We start from the raw sequence: 16,773 nt of genomic DNA on the forward strand, positions 1-16,773 counted from the left end.
TTCACTTTTATAATTAAAAAAATAAAAATAAATTTCTGTCCCATTTATTTTCTCAAGAATAGAGGAAAAGTAGGGGAGAGAAGGAAGCAAGCAAACCAGCCAGGCAGGGAAGCTTAGATCTCTCAAAGGAAAGCCCTGTGCTTAGCGACCGGCCTCACTCACGCAGAGGTGCAGAAAGAGGCATTCCAGGCACACATTATTAACAACACCCGAATAACCCTGACTCGAATAACCCTGACTCGCGTAAAAAAGATCACTGCTTTAATGAAAGAGATGGGATTTCAGGTGTTGAATTTCTTCTTTATACTTTTCTATAGTGCTTAAATTTTTATAAGGAGTATTTATTATTTTGCTAATCAGTAAAAACTAATAAATCTCTTTTCATTTTTAAAACAAAAGCTAATGATAATAAGGCATATTCTTTAGGAAGTGGTGTGATATATATTAGGCTTTCTTACATGACTAGAAAAATAAAATTACAACCAATGAAAGAAAGCAGAATACAAAGAAAGGAAAACACATATACCTGTAAATTCTTTTATAAAAAGAAAAGATACTTCTTGACTCAGTAGTGCCATACTCACCGTGCTACAACTAAAAACTGGTCAATCTGTCGATCTGTAAGTGGGCTATCTGGGTCCCAAACTTTAACTTCCAATTTTGACTGTTCCCTCTCATCTGATTCTCCTGTCAGAGAACAAACGAAATGGAATTTTGTTACTCACAAGGCACACCCTTACACTGTCACATAACGATTGATGACTGTAGTCTCCGCAGCATGAAAAATGTAAGGTCAATGTTCAGGGTTTTGGTACATTCTTTCAGACAGCAATGCGGAATACTCTGTAAAGTAAGCACTGATAACAACACAACCAAACCAACCACAGGGTGTCTGCATCTAGTCATTAACATGTATTTCCTGAGTACTTGTATGTGTGAGGCACTCAGCCTCACGCTAAGGATTTAAAGACAAAACAGAAAGCACTCCTGCTGCAAGACACTTAAACTATAATAAAACTTACACATAAGTAACTATGACACAGATGAAAAGAAAGAGACATCATAAGAGACATACAGATATGGCTGTAAGATTCCAAAGATTAGAGAAATCATTTCAGGCTAGCTAGGGAACGATGTCATGAAGGGAGCGGCATTTCTGCTAAGAACTGACAGGTATGAATGCACTGGCAGGAGAGGATGCCTTAGAGTAGGAAATGAGAACATGAACAAAGTCATGGGGCTTTAAAACGTGATAGAGAAAAAAGCAGCTCATTTTGTCAGGAGTGTATTAAGAGGAATGAGGGGAGACAGCCAAGAGAGGCAGGTTATGAACATATTACTGAAGGTTCTGCAGAGATTTTCTGAATAGATCTTATTTGCAACTAATGAGAGCCCTTGCCTTTTTCGTAGGACAGTGACAAGACCAGAACCAAACTTCTCATCTCACACTTAGCAATGGTGTATAATCTGCTCTACAGAGATACCCGATGAAGACAAAGAGACATGGTACTGACAGCGACAACAGAGAGCAAAGAGAGAAGATGTAGGAATGTCAGCGATAAACTGGATGTAGCAGGTAGATTTCAAGTCTTGAGAACTACAGGGATGGTGTTGGCATTAACAAAAAGAAGTAAATAAACAGGAGGCAAGGGCTGAGGAAAAGACTGTGATAACTCAGGATGCTTTGTTTTAGGAATATCTCACAAGGAGATATAACCATCAGGCAGGACTCAATGTGAAAACACAGGATAGTACTAGAAAATAGACTTGGGAGTCAATCAGAATTTGGATTTACAGCTATGGATTTCCTATCAGGACTGGTTTGGGCTTTGTTTTGCTTTTGCTCACTGCATCTATAAAGCAGGCAAAATGCCTTGCACTGACATGCTACGAAGCTAAACATCCGCTGGTGACTGACAAACCCAGAGGATGGGCTTCTAACATGTCCAAACCTAGGGTAGGAGCAACCAGGTATCAATGGCTCTAATGGAGAAAGGGGGAGAGCAGAACCAGCCATTCCACCTACAGTCTCCCAAGTCAGCCACTGCTGTCAGGGAGGGCTCATCTTGCCCTTTTCAAAGGCAGGTAACCAGCTGCCACCAACACAAAGAAGCACAAGCACACACTAGGCCAAATAGATCTAAAGTGTTTGAAAGGATTTCATTTTTCTTTGTTTTGTTTACAATTCTCAGCATGCTGAGCCAAGACATCCAACACTAGGTTCACAGTTAAAACCCCCAAAATTTGCAAACTGCATGAAACTTGAGAAAGAATGACACAATTACATTTCCCTACATCTTCAATACATTTTAAGTAAGATAAATAGTAACAGTAAAAAAGAAAAACAGTAGTGGTAAAAATAAATCAACATTTAAACTCCATATATTTAAATAACGTAAGATGAAAAATGATGATGCTATTCAATATTAAGACCCTCTGTTATATCCTCCAGAATGTAAGGGTAAAACTAATACTTTTCAAATTCTAGTAAAATTGATACATTTCAATCCCATCCATACAATCTGCAGTATATAGCTGAAAGAGAATTCAGTATAAGAATTCTAAAATAAATCTGCTGCAAACAATAATAAAACATTTCTGGATGCATTTATCTAACACTTAAAATACAGACAGTACCATGGGAAGAGAACAAAAACAGCAACAAAAACAAAAGGATAAATATAAAAATGTTCTATATCAAACAGTGCTCTAAACTAAACAAGAATTTCCCATTTTGGATTCACTATATAATTACATTAATATCACTGTTTGATCATTTCTTCACAGTGGAAAAACTCTTGAGTAAACTTATTTAGAGCCTGCATAACTCAATTCTCAGCTAAGCCAGCAGTAATCTTGGAATGGTCCTGCTAACTGTGCTGGTACCAGAGACTGGACCAAGATTAACTCCCTGCTCTGGTCACGTTCATTCCAGTCATCGCAACAATTTCACTCCACCCCCTCCTCTTATGATAATCTGGACAATTCCAATCTGCTCAAGTCTCACATCATTAAATAACCCAGCCCATGAAGATCTCTAATGTCTGAATTCCTACAAAATGTATTTACCAACTAACTGCATGATTATATATATAGCATCCTATTTTTGCTTCATATTTTCTTCATAATTTTGAAGAAATGTAGATTCAGCAATGATTTCAAATGTGCCAGCCATAACCCTCCATCTATATCTTAAGATTTCTAGAAAATACAACAAAGTACTTCTTCAGTACATCCCCCAAGAGCGCATGATGTTGTTTAGAGGCTCTGAAAAACTAAGGCTGTATGAAACTGTCATCCTACAGGCCCTTTCCTAGACAAGTGGAAAGATTCTTTGCTCTAAATACAATTAATTTTCTTCGTACCAACCATCAGAGTACTATATATTTTGTTACAGTTAATCCAGAAACGCACAAAGATGCCATTTATCACCATTTTTGTTTAATACTGTTCTCAAAGTTCTGGCCAATGTATTAAGTTATGAAATAAAGAAATAATAAGTTACTAGAAAGGCACAATAAAAGATGAGTATAAAGAACTCACGGCATTCCAAACAAAAAGAATATAATGTAAAAAATTCACATTCATTGTGGCAACAAAAATATAAAACACTAAGAAATAAAATTAGAGGTATGTTTATAAAAAGAAATTATAATATTTTAAGATACAACGACTTGAGTATAAAGAAAGAGTAAAGAACACAAAATCTTAAGGATATAATTTTTGTACAAGTAACTTAACAGGTTAAATTTAACAAATTTTAGTCTTGGAAGCCAATAAAATGATTCAAATATTAATCTGTACAAACCAAATAATATTATTATGAAAAGAATAATAAAGAGAAAGGATTAACAGTTAACTGGATAGGATTATAGTATACAGCAACAGTATTATACTGGCACAAAAATAAACAGAATCAAAAGATTTGATTTTGATTATGTAAATATTAGTTAACATTTATCTAGTGCTTACTATGGCCCAAGAACCCTTTACGGCAGTTTCTCAACCTCAGCACTATTGACACTTTGGATGGAGTAACTCTGCTGTGGGGGGCTGTCCTGTGCATTAGAGGATATTCAATAGCATCCCCAGTCTATAATCACTAGATGCCAGTAGCATCTCTCCCTCCTCACCCCCCACCACCAATCATGAGATCCAAAACTGTCTATAGACATTGTCTAATGTCTCCTGTGGAACAAAATTGCCCCAGGCTGAGAATTACTGTTCTACATGGTTGCAGTCAACACCTACTTACACTTAATTGTTACGGGCTGCTATTTTCAAGTTGGTTAACATCCACCACGTTGCTGAAAAGCACATTCTACAAAATTACACACAAAAAAATAATAGGGTTTGTGGAAAATTAGGTCAAAACTTTGAAAAGCTATTGAACTTGATGAGAAGAGCACCCAAACAAAGTAATAATCATAATGAAAAGACTAGCACAGTTAAATCTCCACTGACACATGCAGCAAGTACGTCAGTCAACCAACACTCTCCCTAACCCTGGACTCATGCTTCCTCCACTGAGATACAGGGCATTGTGCACAGTTTCAACAAAAATAAAAATAGAATCCAGGGTGAAGGTTGCTTTAAACGCTAGGGGAAGTATCTTCATAACCCCTCCAATCTGTACCTCGAAGCTTCCCCATGTAGTTTGAACCACAGAGTTTGAAGCCACTTTATCAGCCACTACCTGAAACTAGAGGAAGGCGCCTCTATAGAATTTCCATCTTTTTCCCTTAAACTCTCTTCACCTGTGAGAATACTTGCTTCCCTGATTGCTGGGAAAAGATTCACATGAAATGACCCAACTTCACACTACACTGACATCTTCCTATTTACCAACTGCATATGAGCTAATGCAAGTTTAAAAAGCAAATATTGTGGCAGAAGAGACTACACTAATTCTTTAACTCTCCAAGATAGAGACCTCCTGAAATTTCCAAACACTGACAAGAGTTATTTAATTAGCAGCAGCAGGCAGTGCTGGCCAGGAGAGAAGGAACTGTAACAGCTAACGATGAGGGTCGGTGCTGTGCCACTAAACGCTTCACAAGAATTACTTCATTTGATCATCACAACACTACGATGTACGCACACACATTATTACTCCCTTTTTCAAGAGGAAGAAATAAGAACTTAGAGGGGTTAAATAGTTTTCCCAAGGTTTCTCAGCTAAAACAGTACAGCCAGGCTTTACCCAAACCTGTGAATCCAGAGTCATTTTAGTTTAATTAATGTTACTGTAATACATTTTAACAGCTACAAATTTTAATATGTAAACAGATTTGTTTCTTAAAATATCAGTGTTACAATACAGTGAACTAATAATTCAAAACTTCCCACGCTGTGATATGTTTTTCAATGGAAAATTCTGTAGGTGGTTTATTCAAACTCAATAAGATTTGCATTCTCAAAGAAACCATTACCTTCCTTTGCAAACTACATACTGATCTTTCCAGACCTCAAGAATTTGTTAGATGCTGGATAGACATAAATGAATTTAAAAATTCTAAAGTCACAAAAAGAATTTATTCACTAGCAAGACAAATGCCATAATGATGGCTTAGAATCCATCAAGATAAATTCATAAAGAAGGCAAGCCTCTAATATATTCTGGCATGGTGCTGACGCTGCCACTACTCAGGATATTAATTCAAATTCTACATCCCGTGCCAATGAAAATTGGAATCTGGCCACTGGTCAAAACGCAACCACTCAAGACCATCAAAAGGGTTAGTAAACACATATCACAGCAAGTCTTTTTTAAATTTTTATTTATTTTTTAATTTATTTTATTATTATCTTACATAGCTGTATATCCTAGTTGTAAGTCCTGCCACTTCTTCTATGTGGGATGCTGCCACAGCATGCCTTGATGAGCAATACGTAGGTCCATACCCAGGATCTGAACAGGTAAACCCCAGGCCATAGAAGCAGAGTGCACAAACTTAACTGCTACACCACCGGGCCGGCCCTAACAAGTCTTAAAATATCTGTCCTTGAATATGTTTTATACTATTTAATTCCCCTGAAAATAGGTACTGGCTATGTATAGAAGTTTCTATGATGGTAATGTCCCTGTTTTTCAAGTGTGGTTTAACTGTTGGTATACCTATTTGCCTCCCAACATGTTCTCCCCTGAAAATGTATCAGCCATGCATCACTTAAAGATGGGAATATGTTCTGAGAAATGTATCATTAGGAAACCTCATCATTGTGCAAACATCACAGAGTGCACTCACACAAATCTAGATGGCACAGCCGACTACACACCTAGGCTATGTGGCACTAATCTTATGGGACCACCGCCATACCTGCAGTCCATCACTGACTGAAACACTGTTGTGCAGTGTGTGACTATAATTAGAAAAAAGAAGGGGATTCTTTAAATCTCGAATCCAGTTGGTTGCCTGATTACAAATGAAAAGAAACATTTTGGATATGATAAATACTTTAGGGTGAAATAAACAGTCCAAAGCGACCTCTTCATTTATGATGAAAAATATGTTATTTTTCTTTGGTAAAGCTGAATACTGGGGCCGGCCTGATGGTGCAGCGGTTAAGTGCCCACGTTCCGCGTCGGCAGCCCGGGGTTCGCTGGTTTGGATCGCGGGTGTGGACATGGCACCACTTGGCAAGCCATGCTGTGGCAGGCGTCCCACATATAAAGTAGAGGAAGATGGGCACGGATGTGAGCTCAGGGCCAGTCTTCCTCAGCAAAAAGAGGAGGATTGGCAGCAGGTGTTAGCTCAGGGCTGATCCTCCTCAAAAACAAAAATAAATAAATAAATAAATAATCTTTGGGGGAACAAGCTGAATACTTACAAATAAAGCTAACAAATAATAAACTTAAAAATGAACTTCACAAGAAATGTATAAAATCTATATTAAAAAAAAAAAACCTCCAAGACCTAAATGTGGCCTTGAATAAAGGGAAAGACATCCCTTATTTCCAGTTAAGATGTTTCAAACTCATCAAACTGTCTGTTCTCCCTAAATTAACTGAAAAATTAACTGCAACTCCAATAAAAATAGGAAGGAAGAGTTTTTTTCTGGTGGTAGACAAGCTGATAATAAAATTCTTTCAGAAAAACAAGAGAACTAGCCTCACCAGATACTAACACATACTACAAAGCCTCTATAATTAAAACAGCAAGTTATTAGAGTATGAAGAGACAAATAGACCAGTGGAACAGAATAGAAACCTCTGTTTCTACAGATCCACGCACTGCTCAATATTATAATCAATCCCCTCCTAAAGTATCATATAATATTAATACAACTTCAATCAGAATCCTAATGAAATCTGAAAGAAAAGAAATTGACAAACTGATCTGATAAAGTTCAACAGTAAGAAAAAGCAATCGATGAGATAAGAGCCCCATTCCCCAAAGATTTTTAAAAACCATTGAGGTGGGGCCAGGCCCGTGGCCGAGTGGTTAAGTTTGTGCGCTCTGCTTCAGCAGTCCAGGATTTCACCAGTTCAAATGCTGAGTCCGGACATGGCACCGCTCATCAAGCCACGCTGAGGGGGCATCCCGCATGCCACAACTAGAAGGACCCACAACTAAAAATACACAACTATGTACCGGAGGGCTTTGGGAGAAAAAGGAAACATTTAAAAAAAAAAAAAATCTGAAAAAAAAAAAAAAGAAAAAACATTGAGGGAAAACTTGCCCCACCATAAAACATATAACAAGAGACAGATAAAATAAACCTGGATCTACCACACAGTGGAACACTGCATAGAATAGAATTTCACAGATCTCTATGTAACATTTATGTAACAAACATTTGGGAGAACATGCTAAATTAACCACATCGGTTAACGGTGGGTAAGAAGGGATGACCTGAGGGATGATCTTATCTACCACAATCCCTTTTTATTTGCAATAAAATAATTTTTGGATTTAAAAAATGGGAAGAAGCAAAGAGAATAGAGCGGAACCTCTTTGTTATGCTATGTTATAAAGGGACAGCATCCTAAGCACTTCTAACTGTGCAAAGTTTATTAGGAGATTTTGTGTAACAAAGAGAAGGAATTCTAACAGGTGTGGAGTACTGAACAGCGGCCTTCAACTTGCAATTTTCTGAATCCTGAGGCTCGCTAGGGTACCTCAAGAGACTCAATGGGGCCTTCTCCTCCGCCTCACCCACAACAACCTGACTTCTCTTATTTCATTCAAGATCATGTTGTGTAACATTTCATTTAAAGAAAGGGTTCTATTGCCTGAATAAAGTTTGTAAACCACTCACCCAGAAGACTACCAGGAGAAACATTAAAGGAAATTAATACTTGTTAATGAACTCTAAGATCTGTCATATTAACGAATATTTAGTCACATTTTTCTATATACAAAGAATGCCTTTGGCAGATAACTGGCATAACTCCCCAAATGCCATAAGCTCTTAAGAATCATTCCCTTTACCCAGAAGAACCTCAAGTCCATTCTGAGAAGGACTGTAGAATAAATTATTGTATTTTTTTGTGTTATTTTGTTTCCTAAAATAATTTTTTAAAAATCTAAGCTAGGTAAATATGCTCTCCAAATTACATCATTCTAACTATAACTAGGCTTTTGCTTTTCAGGGGCATATTAAATACTATACTTAAATAGTTTTTCAGATAAATAGTAACTCATGAAATTCCATGATCTAATTATTCTGCCCCTGGTTACTTGAAACACCCCAACTTCATTAGTTGGTTCAGCATTTATCTTTACACGAGCAATAACCAAAAATTCCTAGGCTTTCTATACTCCAAGGTTTAGGATCAGGCTCAAGGAAGAGCTACACAATCAATGGCTCAGGGAGTACAAAATTTTAGAAGGCACATAATAAAAATAGCATAAAAGATCACATGAACGACAGGTCTGCACAGCTGGAAGAAGGGAGAGATCAGAGTTCAGGGAGGAGTTAACAAGGGCTACTTAGGGCATGGAGGACTTGGCCAGGCGCCTGTGCACACATGAGCACTAGGGCCGTTCCTGGCATGGGGACTGGGCACAGATGGACTTGAACTAGCTCACTAGGAGCATACACATTTGTCACACAACTGTATACTAAAGGGTGGAATGTACTACATATAAATTATACCTTAAATAAAACAAGGAAAAAACCCACCTGTAAATGACTACCTGGAAGACAATTTGGCACTCTATAAAATTTCAAACACACATGCCCTTATGACAGCAATTCCACTTTTAGGAACGTATTTTCCAGTTATATTCAGAGCACAAAATTATCCATTATACTCGCAGCACTACTTGTAAAATTTAAAAGTCAAGGTTTTTTTTTTAAATAAAATAATAAATATTTAGTGAACACTTAGGTACAGTGATATAAGCCTAACATCAAACATTGTGAAGTACAAACATCCAAAATTATTTCTAGAAGACAAGTTGATTTACACAGATGAGAATGCCAATAAATACAGTCTCTCAGCCTTATAATAAACTGATTTACTACTCACAATCTATTCAAAAAACTTCCAAACAAAGTTGAGTACAGACACAGCACTCTGTTTTCCAAGCTTAATCATTATTGACTGATCTTTCCTGGTATTTAAGTTCATGAAAATGCAGAAGTCTGGCATTATTCACAGCCACCCCACCTACCCAACACTGACACTGACGTGACTATGGTTCACAAACTCTACCCTGAGTATCTGTTGATTTAACTTTTCTGCATACGTTTTCTAGAAGTAAGGCAAGGGAAAGAGAGAGAACGATGAAAGAACTCATTCACATGTTTTAATAATCAGAGGGCAGAAACGAACGTGGAGGTCTTTCTGTGATAACACAAATCACAAAGGCCTTAAAGGAAAAGACTAATAAAATTCCAAACCTCTGTATGACAAAAAATAAATAAAATGCATTTAAATTTAAAATCATTAAGATTTTTAAAAAATTAAATTATAAAGTGGGGAGGACTATCTGCATTACTTGTAGACACAAGGCAAATAGTTTTGTATTTGTCTACTTTTAATGTTCAAAGAACTCTTGCCAAAACATAAAAAGATAAATAACCAAGTAGAAAATGCACAAGAAATTTACAAAAGAGCTAAGTTTACAAAATAACTAAGGCAAGCAAATCTCAACTTAAAAAAAAAAGAAAAGACAATGAGATGGGGCCAGCCCCATGGCCAAGTGGTTAAGTTCACACACTCCACTGAGTGGCCCAGGGTTTCACTGGTTCGGATCCTGGGCATGTACACGGCACTGCTCATCAAGCGATGTTGAGGCAGTGTCCCACACAGCAGAACTAGAAGGACCCACTACGAGAATATATACCACTGTGTACTAGAGGGACGTTGGGGGGAAGCAGAAGAAAAAAAGAATACAATGAGATAACAAAATGTGAAAAAAAGGGCGGGGGGAAATGCCTAGTAATCAGTGTTGGTGAAGGAATCTGGTTCTTTCATACATAAATTAACAGAGCCTTTCTGAAGGGCAAAGGAGCATTTTCAATGTCTAAAATGTACATACCATTTCACTTCCAAGAAGTTATGGTCAACAAGTACTTATACAGCATAAATATATGTACAGATTTTCTAGCAACATCATTTGTAATATCAAAAAATGTAAACACCTGAAAGTCTACCAATAGGAACTAGAAAAGGAAATTACAGTACATCCATACAAATGTAAGAACTACACAGACATTAAAAAGAATAAATATCCTTCTCCTCATAGGGAAAGATGCTAAAGATACATTGTTAACTGAAAGAAGCAACTGAAGAATAACATGCAACCTGCTGCTGCATGCGGACCATTCTGAACCAAAGTGTCAACAAAAGAGACAGACCTTAAACGATCAGAGCAATTAAATATGAGTTTGGAATAAAGGAAAGGGGAAGGCATTCATTTCCTACATTATACATTTCCTTATTTTGAGTTTTATCTTTGAATGGTAAGGTATTTTTTTTTTCTGGGAAAGAGTTGCCCTGAGCTAACATCTGTTTCCAATCTTCCTCTCTCTTTTTTTTTTTTCCACTCCCCAAAGCCCCAGTACATAGGTCTATCTTCTAGTTGTCAGGTCTTGTATGTGAGCCATTGCCACATCATGGCCACTGACAGACAAGTGGTGTGGTTCTGCACCCAAGAACCAAATGCAGGCCACCAAAACAGATCACATCAAACTTTAACCACTAGGCCATGAGGGCTGGCTCAAGAATGTTTTACTTTTGAAATCAGAAAATAAAGGTTTGGAATGTACAGTTATAAGAGGAGAAAGAAAAATTATATCTCACTAGGAAAATGTTTTTAAAATGAAAAGCTCTGAATCTCTCTGGTACATAAACTACCCAGATCAGCCAAAATCCCCACCAAAGTGTAACTGTTCACTAGATTCCATGGTCACCTCAGATAGTTGACTTAAGGGCATTCAGGATCTCTAGGCATGAGAGTGTCACATTAAAACACAGCTTCAACAACTCTAACATTCTTAAAGTTGTATTTAAAAGAAAAACCCAGCCAGAAAACTCATAAAAACGTGAAATCAAAAATGAGTAATTGGGGAGCCGGCCTTGTGGCTGAGTGGTTAAGTTCGCATGCTCCACTTCAGCAGCCCAGGGTTTCACTGGTTCAAATCCTGGGCATGGACATGACACCACTCATCAGGCCATGGTGAGGCAGTCCCCAACATGCCACAACTAGAAGGACCCACAACTAAAATATGCAATTATGTACCAGGGGGATTTGGGGAGGGAAAAAAAGAAGAAGAAGATTGGCAACAGTTGTTAGCTCAGGTGCCAATCTTTAAAAAAAAAAAAAAAATTAAAAGAAAAAATGAGCAATTGATCAAATAAATTATTTTCTGTTGCTATTTGCTGTATTTCTAAAATTGGAAATTCCACCAAGCAGACATAACACTTATGAATATATAAGCATCTAACACAGGAGCACTAAAGTACATAAAGCAACTATTAACAGACCTATAGGGAGAAATTAAGAGTAACACAAGAATAGCAGGGGACCTCGACACCCAACTTACATCAATGGACAGATCACCCAGACAGAAAGTCAACAAGAAAATAGTGGATTTAAACAAAACACTTGATGAGATGGACTTAATCAATATACAGAGAGAGCATTCCATCCAAAAACAACAGAATACACATTCTTCTCAAGTGCACATGGATCACTCTCAAAGAGATCATATGTTGGAAAACAAGGCAAGCCTCAATAATTTTAAGAAGACTGAAATCATCTCAAGCACCTTTTCCAACCACAATGCTATGAAACTAAAAATCAACTACAAGAAAAAAAGCGAAAGTCAGAAACGTGGAGATCAAACAACATGCTACTGAACAACCATTGGATCAATGAAGAAATCAAAGGAGAAATTTAAAAATACCTGGAGACAAATGAAAATGAAAATACAACATACCAACTCTTATGGGATTCCTCAATAGCAGTTATAAGAAGGAAATTCATAGCAATACAGACCCACCTCAACAAACAAGAAAAATCTCAAGTAATCTTAAACTGCACCTAACGGAACTAGAAAAAGAGAACAAACAAAGCCCAAAGTCAGCAGAAGGAAGGAAATAATAAAAAGCAGAAGCAGAAATAAATGAAATAGAGACTAAAAAAACAGTAGAAAGGATTAATGAAACTAAGAGCTGGTTATTTGAGATGATAAACAAAATTGACAAACCCTTAAGCAGACTCACCAAGAAAAAAAGAGAGAAGGCTCAAATAAATCAAATTAGAAATGAAAGAGGAGAAATTACAATGGATACCACAGAAATACAAAGGATTATAAGATAATACTATGAAAAACTACATGCCCACAAATTGAATAACCTAGAAGAAAGGGATAAATTCTTAAGACTCATACAACCTCCTGAAACTGAATCAAGAAGAAATAGACAATCTAAACAGACCAACCATAAGTAAAGAGATTGAAACAGTAATCAAAAACTTCCCAAAAAACAAAAGTCCAGGACAAGATGGCTTCCCTGGAGAATTCTACCAAACATTCAAAGAAGATTTAATACCTATACTTCTCAAACTATTCCAAAAAAGTTTTTCTGGAAAACTTTTTTGCAAGTTTAAAGAAGACAGAACACTTCCTAACTGATTCTATAAGACCAACATCACCCTGATACCAAAACCAGACAAAGACAACACAAAGAGGGAAAATTACAGGCTGATGAACATACATGCAAAAGTCTTCAACAAAATACTGGCAAACTGAATACAGCAACAGATTAAGAGGATCATACACCATGATCAACTAGCATTTATTACAGCAATGCAGGGATGGTTCAACATCAGCAAATCAATCAATGTGATACACCACATTAACAAAATGAGGAATAAAAATCACATGATCATCTCAATAGACGCAGAGAAAGCATCTGACAAGATCCAACATCCATTTACAATAAAAACTCTCAATAAAATGGGTATAGAAGAAAAGTACCTCAACATAACAAAGGCCATATATGACAAACCAAAAGCCAACATCATACTCAATGGGAAAAAACTGAAAGCCATCCCTCTGAGAACAGGAACAATACAAAGATGCCCACTGTCGTCACTCCTATTCAACATAGTACTGAAGGTTTTGGTCAGAGCAATTGGGCAAGAAAAATAAATAAAAGGAATCCAAATTGGGAAGGAAGAAGTGAAACTCTGTTTGCAGATGACGTGATTCTATATATAGAAAACCCTAAAGAATCCACTAGAAAACTATAATAATCAATAACTGCAGCAAAGTTGGAGGGTACAAAATCAACTTATAAAAATCAGTTGCCTTTCCATACATTAACAACGAACTAACAGAAAGAGAAGTCATGGATACAATTCCATTTACAATCACAACCAAAAGAATAAAATATCTAGGAATAAATTTAACCAAAGACATGAAAGACCTATACACTGAAAACTATAAGGCATTATTGAAAGAAACTGAAGAAGACATAAAGAAATGGAAAGCTATTCCATGCTCATGGCTAGGAAGAATAAACGTAGTTAAAATGTCCATACTAAAGCAATCTACAGATTCAGTGCAATCCCAATCAGAATCCCAACAACATTCTTCACGGAAATAGAACAAAGAGTCCTAAAATTTATATGAAACAACCTAAGACCTCTAATAGCCAAAGCAATCCTGAGAAAAAGAACAAAGCCAGAGGCATCACAATACCTGACTTCAAAATATACTACAAAGCTACAGTAATCAAAACAGCATTGTACTGGAACAAAAACAGACACACAGATCAATGGAACAGAATTGAAAGCCCAGAAATAAAACCACACACCTATAGAGAGTTAACGTTCAACAAAGAAGCAAAGAAGACACAATGGAGAAAGGAAAGTCTCTTCAATAAATGGTGTTGGGAAAATTGGACAGCCACAGGCAAAAGAATGAAGGTATAGACTACCACCTTGTGCCATACACAAAAATTAACTCAAAATGGATTAAAGACTTTAATGTAAGAGCTGAAACCATAAAACTGGTAGAAGAAAATACAGGCAGTACACTATTTGACATTGGTCTTAGCAGCGTCTTTTCAAATATCATGTCTACACAGGGAAGGGAAACAAAATAAAAAATTAACAAATGGGACTACAGGGGCTGGCCCCGTGGCCGAGTGGTTAAGTTTGCGTGCTCCTCTGCAGGCGGCCCAGTCGTTCGTTGGTTCGAATCCTGGGTGCGGACATGGCACTGCTCATCAAACCACGCTAAGGCAGCGTCCCACATGCCACAACTAGAAGGACCCACAACGAAGAATATACAACTATGTACTGGGGGGCTTTGGGGAGAAAAAAATAAAAATATCTTAAAAAAAAATGGGACTACATTAGACTAAAAAGCTTCTGCAAGGCAAAGGAAACCATTAACAAAATGAAAAGACAACCCACCAACTGGGAGAAAATATTTGCAAATCATATATCCCACAAGGGGTTAATTTCCTATATAAAGAACTCGTACAAGTCAACAACAAAACAACAACCCGATCAAAAAATGGGCAAAGGATATGAACATTTTTCCAAAGAAGATATACAGATGGCCAACAGACACATGAAAAGATCTTCAGCATCACTAATTATTAGGGAAATACAAATCAAAACTACAATGAGATAATCACCTTACACCAGTCAGAACGGCTATAATTACCAAGATAAAAAAACAACAAATGTTGGAGAGGATGTGGAGAAAAAGGAACCTCATGCACTGGTGGTGGGAATGCAAACTGGTGCAGCTACTATGGAAAATAGTATGGAGACTTCTCAAAAACTTAAAAATAGAAATACTATATGATCCAGCTATCCCACTACTGGGTATTTACCCAAAGAACTTGAAATCAACAATCCAAAGAGATTTATGCACCCTAGGTTCACTGCAGCAGTATTCACAATAGCCAAGACACGGAAGCAACCCAAACATCCTTCCACAGATGAATGGATAAAGAAGATGTGGTATACATATATACAATGAAATACTACTCACCCATAAAAAAAGACAAAATCGTCCCATTTGCAACAGCATGGATGGTCCTTGAAGGTATGATGTTAGGCAAAATAAGCCAGACAGAGAAAGACAAATACTGTATGATTTCACTCATATGTGGAAGATAAATAAATACATGGATAAAGAGAACAGATTAGTAGTTACCAGAGGGGAAGGAGGCTGGGGGTGGATGAAAGGGGTAAAGGGGCACATATGTATGGTGATGGACAAAATTAGACTACTGGTGGTGAGCATGATGAAGTCTATTCAGAAACTGATAAATAATAATGTACATCCAAAATTATACAATGTTATAAACCATATGATCTCAATAAAATTATTGAAACAATAAATAAAATTGCAGGAACTCATAACCTTTAAACTTTAGCCTAAAGGTTGTTTCTCTCATAGAGGAAAAGAATATTTGAATTTTAGGATATATTTGTTTTCATAGGACTGAAAGCCAAAGAAAAACATACCTTCTAAGAGCATTTCTGGAATGTCTGCTTGATATCTAGGTCCCACTCTAATTTCACCTTTGTCAGCTAATAGTGTTTTCACCGAAGGGTCATAGACCAATGAATAGAAAAAGGTATCCTGAAAAAAAAAGACAGAAAATATCTAGGTACACTTAATGTCTTCTACTTTCTATAAAGCAATAAATCCAATGCCACAATAATAAAACCATAAAACTTCTGAGTGTATAAAACTTCATTTTGGTAAATAAACTCATAAATCTTTAAGGAGAGCAGGATGTTACCATCATGTAAGATAGTATAAAACTAACTCAAGCCAAAACAAATAGCTTACAACAAAGGCGGATTACAAAGTTTTGTTATTATTTGTTTTAGTCTAAAAGAAAACCATTTAACTGCTCTAAAACAGAGTTTTGAAAAGCTAGCAAAGTTAAGCCATACGTCAAAGGTAAGCCATCTGAAATCAAGTAATCATTTAAACCTCTAAAGCCCATATCAAAGTAAGGATGCCTTCATAGATACCAGGTACTTACTTTTGGAGTGTCCATCCCACATTTTATCAAAATATTAAAATGCACATGCATCTCACATTAAACAAACTATACAAGAGTTGAGCTTATATGCAGTTCACTAATTAAAATGTCACATTATATATATTTAATTAAACATCTATTAATTCTAATTCTGCAGTTCTCCTTTAAATTCTGAAGCATTCATATGTACATACAGATAGGCATATAAACATAATTATGCATACCACCACCACTAGCACAACCACCTAACTTTCCATGATCCTTTAAAACACAAAAAGGCCCTAAATTCTGCG

At 36.6% G+C, this 16,773-nt stretch overlaps 1 protein-coding gene across 16 annotated transcripts in view; it reads right to left on the bottom strand.

The window, feature by feature from the left end:
* MTA3 (metastasis associated 1 family member 3) overlaps nucleotides 1–16,773 on the bottom strand; it is a 187,320-nt gene that overhangs the window by 65,063 nt on the left and 105,484 nt on the right. For all 16 annotated transcript variants that reach the window (XM_070574017.1, XM_070574014.1, XM_070574016.1 and 13 more), the window contains 2 exons: nucleotides 15,951–16,068; nucleotides 585–687 (listed from right to left, as the gene is read on the bottom strand). In XM_070574017.1, coding sequence (XP_070430118.1) covers nucleotides 585–687; nucleotides 15,951–16,068 — 221 coding nt within the window. The remainder of the gene's footprint in view (nucleotides 1–584; nucleotides 688–15,950; nucleotides 16,069–16,773) is intronic.

This window comes from Equus przewalskii, chromosome 14, assembly GCF_037783145.1.
Source record: "Equus przewalskii isolate Varuska chromosome 14, EquPr2, whole genome shotgun sequence".
Classification (NCBI taxonomy): domain Eukaryota; kingdom Metazoa; phylum Chordata; class Mammalia; order Perissodactyla; family Equidae; genus Equus; species Equus przewalskii.